The sequence below is a fragment of the Eurypyga helias genome, unplaced genomic scaffold (assembly GCF_000690775.1).
Source record: "Eurypyga helias isolate BGI_N326 unplaced genomic scaffold, ASM69077v1 scaffold19272, whole genome shotgun sequence".
Taxonomy (NCBI): domain Eukaryota; kingdom Metazoa; phylum Chordata; class Aves; order Eurypygiformes; family Eurypygidae; genus Eurypyga; species Eurypyga helias.
In genome coordinates this window covers 42,583-50,796 of record NW_010234377.1, presented here as the reverse complement: position 1 = coordinate 50,796, position 8,214 = coordinate 42,583, and the positions used below count along the sequence as shown (strand labels likewise).

At 42.9% G+C, this 8,214-nt stretch overlaps 1 protein-coding gene across 1 annotated transcript; it reads left to right on the top strand.

The window, feature by feature from the left end:
• Positions 1-338: 338 nt before the first annotated feature.
• On the top strand, positions 339-6,176 carry ENC1 (ectodermal-neural cortex 1 (with BTB domain)). The gene is made up of 2 exons (XM_010146407.1): positions 339-2,145; positions 5,882-6,176. Exon 1 carries the CDS (start codon positions 345-347, stop codon positions 2,112-2,114), a length of 1,770 nt encoding a protein of 589 aa, XP_010144709.1. The 5' UTR covers positions 339-344; the 3' UTR covers positions 2,115-2,145; positions 5,882-6,176.
• The last annotated feature ends 2,038 nt before the right edge of the window (positions 6,177-8,214 follow it).

Sequence of the window (8,214 nt, the reverse complement as noted above, 5' to 3'; positions counted from 1 at the left end):
TCAGCTGGTCTAGATTGGGGAAGGGTGAGAAAATCTGTCCTGGTTCCTTTTCTCTCTCCTCCGACTTACTTGCTTACTGTATTGCTATGAAAGTTGGAGATCAGGTTTCCCAAGATAAACCTGCTCTTGGGCAACAGATTTAGAGTATGTCATATATGAAACTCTTCTTACAAAAAAATAAACACATGCCAAAGGTAGATGCAGTGCTATCTATAAATTAAGGCTTTTTGTCCCATGTTATAGTGAATAATAGGTACAACATTTGATATGTAAAACCAATAATGAATGTAACTGTCTCATTAATCTTATCAATTTTTTTTCTTTGTTTATAGGTGTGAAAGAAAATGTCAGTCAGCATGCATGAAAATCGCAAATCTAGGGCCAGTACTGGCTCCATAAACATATACTTGTTCCACAAGTCATCCTATGCTGATAGTGTCCTTACTCACCTGAACCTTCTGCGTCAGCAGCGTCTCTTTACAGATGTACTTCTCCATGCTGGGAACAGGTCATTCCCCTGCCACAGAGCTGTTCTAGCTGCTTGTAGCCGCTATTTTGAAGCAATGTTCAGTGGAGGATTGAAGGAGAGCCAGGACAGCGAAGTTAACTTTCATAATTCGATTCACCCGGAAGTCCTGGAGCTTCTTCTGGACTATGCATATTCCTCCAGGGTTATCATCAACGAGGAGAACGCAGAGTCGCTGCTAGAGGCTGGTGACATGCTGGAGTTCCAGGACATTCGGGATGCTTGTGCAGAATTTCTGGAGAAAAACCTTCATCCCACCAACTGTCTCGGCATGCTGCTGCTGTCGGACGCTCACCAGTGCACCAAGCTGTACGAACTCTCCTGGAGGATGTGCCTTAGCAACTTCCAGAGCATCAGTAAAAGCGAGGACTTCCTCCAGCTGCCGAAAGACATGGTAGTGCAGCTCCTTTCCAGTGAAGAATTAGAAACCGAAGACGAAAGGCTCGTGTATGAATCTGCTATCAACTGGGTCAACTATGACCTGAGTAAGCGTCACTGTTACCTGCCCGAGCTATTGCAGACAGTGAGATTGGCCCTCTTGCCAGCCATATACCTTATGGAGAATGTGGCCATGGAAGAACTTATCACCAAGCAAAGGAAAAGCAAAGAGATTGTAGAAGAGTCCATAAGATGCAAGTTAAAGATCTTGCAGAATGATGGGGTAGTCACTAGTTTGTGTGCCAGACCCCGTAAAACTGGCCACTCTCTTTTTCTTTTGGGTGGCCAGACCTTTATGTGTGACAAGCTGTACCTGGTGGACCAAAAGGCAAAAGAGATCATTCCAAAGGCTGACATACCAAGTCCACGGAAGGAGTTCAGCGCTTGTGCCATAGGCTGCAAAGTGTATATCACTGGGGGACGAGGGTCAGAAAATGGAGTCTCCAAAGATGTGTGGGTGTATGACACCCTTCATGAGGAGTGGTCGAAGGCTGCTCCCATGCTGGTGGCTAGGTTTGGGCATGGCTCTGCTGAACTCAAGCACTGTTTGTATGTAGTAGGAGGACACACCGCAGCAACTGGTTGCCTTCCAGCTTCCCCTTCAGTATCCTTAAAGCAAGTAGAACAATACGACCCCGTGACCAACAAATGGACCATGGTTGCCCCACTGCGAGAGGGAGTAAGCAATGCAGCTGTAGTCAGCGCAAAGCTGAAGCTGTTCGCTTTTGGAGGTACCAGCGTTAGCCATGACAAGCTGCCCAAAGTTCAGTGCTACGATCAGTGTGAAAACAGATGGACGGTACCAGCCACCTGCCCCCAGCCCTGGCGCTACACAGCTGCAGCTGTTCTGGGTAACCAGATTTTTATTATGGGTGGAGATACCGAATTCTCTGCGTGCTCCGCTTATAAATTCAACAGTGAGACGTACCAGTGGACTAAGGTGGGAGATGTGACAGCTAAGCGAATGAGCTGCCACGCAGTGGCATCTGGAAACAAATTGTACGTGGTTGGAGGCTACTTCGGCATTCAGAGGTGCAAAACGTTGGACTGCTACGACCCCACGTTAGATGTATGGAACAGCGTAACAACTGTGCCCTATTCGTTAATTCCCACAGCATTTGTCAGCACATGGAAGCACCTCCCCTCGTAATTGTGTGTACGTTGCAATTACAAATTATCAGGTAAGAAATGACACTTTTGAATTCCACTGTAGTAATGCTTTTCATAAAGCTGTTCAGCAGCAGCTCTGAGGAGGGTGAGTATATTCAATCCCGTTTTGCAGCTGGAGCAGCTGAGACACGTACATTTATGGGCTGTTGTAAGCCAAGCACCACATCAGTGACAAAGCCAGAGGCTGGAAGTAGTTTGCCACGTATCTTGCACCCAGTTCTCTTTATGGGGCCTTTTCTTGCATGATTTAGATGAAAGCATTATTTTTGCTCAGGCCTTTACAACTTGTGGGGAAATGCAGCTAATCTTCTGGAAATTGAATCCTGCTCTGCACTGATTTACTAAGTGCATGCTGAAGAAGGGCTCAGTGCCTTTTTCCTGGAGACAGAGGCTCCAGGTATATCCAGTAACAGGCCCAAAAAGATGCTGCAAATTCTGATCTGAAACCTGATAGTGGATTCACTTGAATTTCCAGGCAGACAGCATGCTTCCTCCGTGCAGACAGCCTTTGGGAAAACTTGCTGTCTTACGAAAGGTGTTTTACAGGCACTTCAGGCCAAATTTTCCATCTCACCTAGACAGCATGGTTGCACCTGCATGAACTAAGGTTGCTTTGGCTCCACTGATATACTTTAAAATAGAGATTTTTTCAAAATAGTTATGGTCATATAAGTTGGACTAGATATAGTGTCAGGAAGACATATAATTAATATTGCTGGCTGAAATAATTACCAGTCTATAACACGCACTGTTCCAAAACAACTTAATTATATATAATGGGCCAAGCTTTTACCAGATGCAACTTCAGCATTGTATCTTCTCACAAGCAAGTCTTAATTTGGCCTTGCTTGTTTGGTTGTTGTGAATTTCTGGTGTTTAGGAGGAGAGGAGAAAATGTTCATATTAAAAAGAAAAAAATCACACCCCAAAAAACCCCACAAAAAGCTACTAAAAATTCTGGTCTACATGTGGCCAATATTTTTCAAATCTGTTTTTTTCATGCTAACTACTAACTGTTGCTTCAGCTATTACTAGTTCTTCCTCATTTTCGTATTTTCTAGTATTACACCACTTAAAATGTCATTGACCTCTTCCAGAACTATTAATCTGTGTATTTTGCAACAAATCTGGCAGACTCCCTTTAATGTTGTGCAGCTTTTTCCCCCACTCTCCCCTAGAGACTTCAGTACAGAATCACTGATACCACCAGCCAGTCAAGCAAACATAGTGGCATGCTTAATCCTAAATAATCTGTGCCTTGTGAGTGGTAATTTCTTTTGGGATTTGAACACTCTACAGTGTAACCATGAAGGCAGGCAAGTTAGAAGGAGCAGTAGTTAAACAAGCTCTGCATTTGCATCTAAGTTTCCTAGAAGTCCAGACTGATGGAGGTTCTCCAGAAAATAGGAAGAACAGCTTGTGTATAAAAATTTCCCTGAGTTCTTCTGTTTGGGACAGATCATGTTGTTTTTTTCTGGTGTTTTTTGAAACCAGAGACATTTGTCAGACTCTTGCAGTAAAGACGAAACCTGAATGTCTTTGAAGCAGTGTAGATAGAATTATATACCTACAAACGTAGGGTAGTTGCAAAATTCCTTTGTGTGGTATGCTGAAGATACATCTTGCAGTTCTCTTTTGGCCAACTGGGAGCTTTGACTGAGTAAAGAATACATGGTTGGGCCCATCCAAAGCAGCAGGTCAGTGTGGGAATCTAGTGTGAAATTGGGTTGTGTTGTGCTATCAGCTGCTTTTGTCTGGGGGGCAGGGGGAGAGGGGGTGCTGTTGTCTTGAAGACACTGCCCTCTCTGCTCTCCTTGCTTTTGTTTTTCCCAGACTTACTCTTGGGAAAGCGGGACAAACCCTCAAAATGTAGCAGATCCTGGGTGCTGGAAGTAATTGCACCCCCGGCAGCCAGCAAATGGAAGCCTCAGTTTCTGTGCGGTGGCTTCCTCACTCGCTGGGAACATGGGAACAATGCCTTGACATCTTCATTTAATTTCTATTACTGACTTTCAGCAGTTCTCAGTGTTATCAGAGCAGTAGTATTGAATGCCTGGACTCAGGTCTGTGCCAAGAAAAATATTGATTTATTCTTCTGAGACTGGCTTAATTGTTCTGAAGTTTACAGTACATGAGAGGGAGTGTTTTATTTTGAAAGAGTCCTTTAGCTTTTTGCACCGTTATATTCTTTCCTTTGCTCTGCAGTATCTTGTTGAAAGCCATTAATTTAGCTTCACTAACACACAAAATAACTGGCTTAAGTAACACACAAGATGAACACAACCATAGACTGAAATCTCTCCAATGCTGTGTGCTCATCCAGCAAGTAGGGCTCTTTTTCTCTACTGACTCCTGCTGCTTTGTCAGTGGGTGGGAGGGACAGAAAGGAAATTACTTCTGATTACCCTCTGTTTTCATGGCGCTGTGTGGCCCCAGTCTGACAGCTTTTAGGAAGACTTCAGTCTGTTTTGTCCTGTTCCTCAGACTTGGGGCTTTTGAGTAGGTTGGGGATTTCCCCCCCCCGCCCTGTTTTGAAATTGTTTATAATTTTTTAAAGTTCATCCTGTGGCAAGGAACATTGTTTTGGCTTCACTGTTGATATGTGTGTTTCAGCGGTGAGAATGACACGCTACCCTGAAGAATGTCTAGAAAAGACTAATCGACACTAACTGCAGAGACCTCTTTTTTTAGGCATAATCAAGATAGGCCCACAGTTGCAAAGAGGCTTGATGCTTTGGGCTGCTCTGTAGGCTGCAGTGTTTCTTGTGGGCGTTCCCTGTTGGTCTTACCACATCTCCCTCAAGCTGTGCTGCGAACAGAAAGTTCACTGGAGCTCCTTTGCGTTGTAATGATGTAGGATTTGCTTCCTAAAATTCTAGCAGTGCTGACAGAAGTGACTGTGATGGTTTGGAAGCTGGCATCTTAATACAGCTTCATAGTGAAAAAGCAGAGCACAATCTCAGCATCCAAAGGCTGACTATTTAATTGAATAATCAATTTTTATAGAAGTCTCTAGGGTGGAATTATTGATGCATGGTGCATTGCTGTGTGAAATGAGGCAGACTTCTGCTCTTAAGTAAGGGGATTATATGTCCCTTTCTGTACTATGAATAAATTCAGAATTCGTCATGGTGAATGAAGGTGTTTGGGTGAGACACCTTCACCTCCCCTTCTCCAGCCAGGTTTGCCTTGGCCCAGGGATGGCAAGAATTCTTTGCACTAAGTCTTCATCTGGGCTTTTGAGGAAGGGAAGTTGCAAAGGTTATGTTCACTTAAATCCACAAACCCTTACCATTTTGAGGAAACATAGAAATGTTGAAGTATGCAGGATGCAGAGCCCATTGCGTTAAACTGTATTGAGACAGTATGATTTCAAATGACTGGATTTAAAACAAAAAAATTAAACAACTTTTGTGGCGTCAGTAGGATGGTTTGCAGAATAAGGCTAGTAGAACAGTAAAGGCAGAATGTTACCCTAAAAAATTATGTTCTTGGCAGTCTTATTTATCAGTAGTTGGCTGTTACACAGGAACATTGAGATGGCGGTGAGGTGGGGAAGCCCATCAACTGGATTGTATCCTAAGCCTAGCTTTTAGGTTTTCTTTGACATCTAACAAAAACCTTATGGTACATTGTCTTGGCAAAACCCTTTAAATATTTAACTTGGGGTTTTTTTCTGTCTCTCCTAATCTCTCTCTTCCCTCTCCTGCACACCCCACCCCACCCCCCCCCTTTCCATGCTTTTAGTTTACTCCTTTATTTGGACAAGAGAATTGGAACCTCAGATCTGGAGAAATGGTTTTAATGAAGAAAAATCGTTCAGCATCTCTTGCATTTGAAGAAAATCATCCGCACCTTGTAAATTACCTAACCTAGACATGAAGGAATGGGAGGAAAAAAACCTGTCTTCAGTGCTTCAGCGTGGTTTAACTATGAATGGATGAACCTATGTTCTTGTCCTTGTGCTAGTAATTGTGGATTAATGCCAACATTAATCAGTCCTTCAAAGGCGGAAGAAAAGAGACACAACTTCTGAGCTGTGCAGCACACAACGCTAGATTTCCATGGACTCCACTGCTTATATGTGAAATTTGAAATGGTTGTCACCTCTCTTTGGAGGGGTTTGAAGTGCCAGCACCAGCTGCAGAGGAAGCAGCCGAGACCTGAAACAACAAGATGCTGCTGTGAATGAAGATACAGTGGTATTGCTGCTGAACTCTGCTAGCTGGGGTGTCCTTGTCTGTGGGCAGCGCCTGCAGCATCTCTTATATCCCATGTTGCATTGTCCTGTGTGCAGTGAGTGACCTTCTGCTTGATAACAAATGGCCTAGTGGTGAATTATTTTTGCAGCAGTGGGGACCAAAAATGACATCCCCAAAATGCTCCCTTTTCCCTTTCCTCCCTGTATTTATAAGTAATTCAAACTGTTCCATTCCTGTTATGTTACCTGTTGTAGATATAGTTATTTATTGTTCAGTGCTTGCATGCTGAAACAATGCCTGCAATTGTCTTCATATTGCAAGGGCTTGTGTGAATTGTTGTAGGTTTTGCACATTTTGTGATAGCTGACTTGCTCTGCTGCACAAAGAAAGAAAACAGTTTGGTAGCAATTGGAGGTGGGAGGGAAGGGTGGTTTCCCAGTCGGAAATGGAGGGATTGTAAGGCAGGATCTTAAATTACACCCATACTAAAGGAAGAAGCCATGGAGGTCACTTTCTCAGGCCACCAGCTACCCAGGTTGCATGTGGTGTGTCTTGTAGATGGTGTCCTTGCTACATTTCATTTGTTGGTCATGCCTTTCAGTTTCTAATCTGGAAGTAACCAAAATCTCTTGCAGCTCTCTCTTTGTGCAGCTTCCTGATTGCAACACAAATACTGTGGAAGAGCTTCTGGATACCACCAAGCCCAGATGAAGTCATTGTCCAAAGTTATTTATTTATTTATTGGATTGGAGGAGGGGTACCTACAATATTGCGGCATTGACCTGAATGAGTGGAATATGGTGATTCAAGAATAAAAACAAGAAACCTCAACATAGGTTAGTGATGAAGTCTTAAAAACAACAACAACACAAAGAAAAAAAAGAAGAAGAAAAAAGAGGAGCAGCAATTTTTGCACTGAGTGGATTGCCTCATCCACCTGGATTTCAGATGATCATCTGAGTGCCCAGGTGTCAAAGAGCCAAGAGCTCTAGCAAAATGTTTATGGGGATATAAAAATGAATTTCAAACCTCTTTATCTTTATATATAGCCCTCAAACTCTGCTGCCTTTTATTTTCCTTAGCCAGGTGTGTCTTTTAAGCACTTGGTTGCTCAGAAGCGTCAGATACAATCCTGAGAAACTGAACTTCTGATTTTTTACAAAAACTTGTTTCTTATCAGTCTGGTCTTGAGACAGAGATGAAGCTACTCTTTTTCTTCTGGATTTCAGAAGCTTATGTTTCACAGATGCTTTCTTTGCCAGATCCTGTCATGAAGCATGTATTGTATTGTGTTTTTTTCTAAATGTTTCTGGAGCCCAATTTAACTGGCACATTCAGTAACATGGTTGGTGTGGTAAGTAAACAGCTGCATGAATGCATGCAAAACAAAAATAGTCACATTGGTGATGCTTGCCTTTCTCTGTGTGACAGTGATGTAGCTGTATTTGTGAAAGCTTTGTCATCTGAAAGCATTTACACTGGTCACTGGAAGTTTCTCTGTGCTGCCTTACGTTTGATTTGCTGTTTGGAGTAGACCCTTACATTTCAGAAACGGAGTATTTGGAGTTCTGTGAATACTGAGAGAATATTGATTAACTAGCAAAGGCATTAGCAGCTTTTCAAGCGTGAGGCCCAGCTAGATGTGAACAGCTATATTTCCTCTGGTTAAACCAATTTCTTGAAATGATAGATTAAAAAAAATTCCCCTGCTCTGCATTGGTTCTTTTAGGTGGCTTTTAAGCAATAGGAAATCATCTTAGATAGGGTAGGTCTCCTTTCTATATATATCCCTGTACTTGTGACGGTTGCCCTGTTGAAGTAAACAGCCTTGAATTGCTGTTGCCTTTCATCTTGTGGATCGCTCCCGGGGGCACAAAA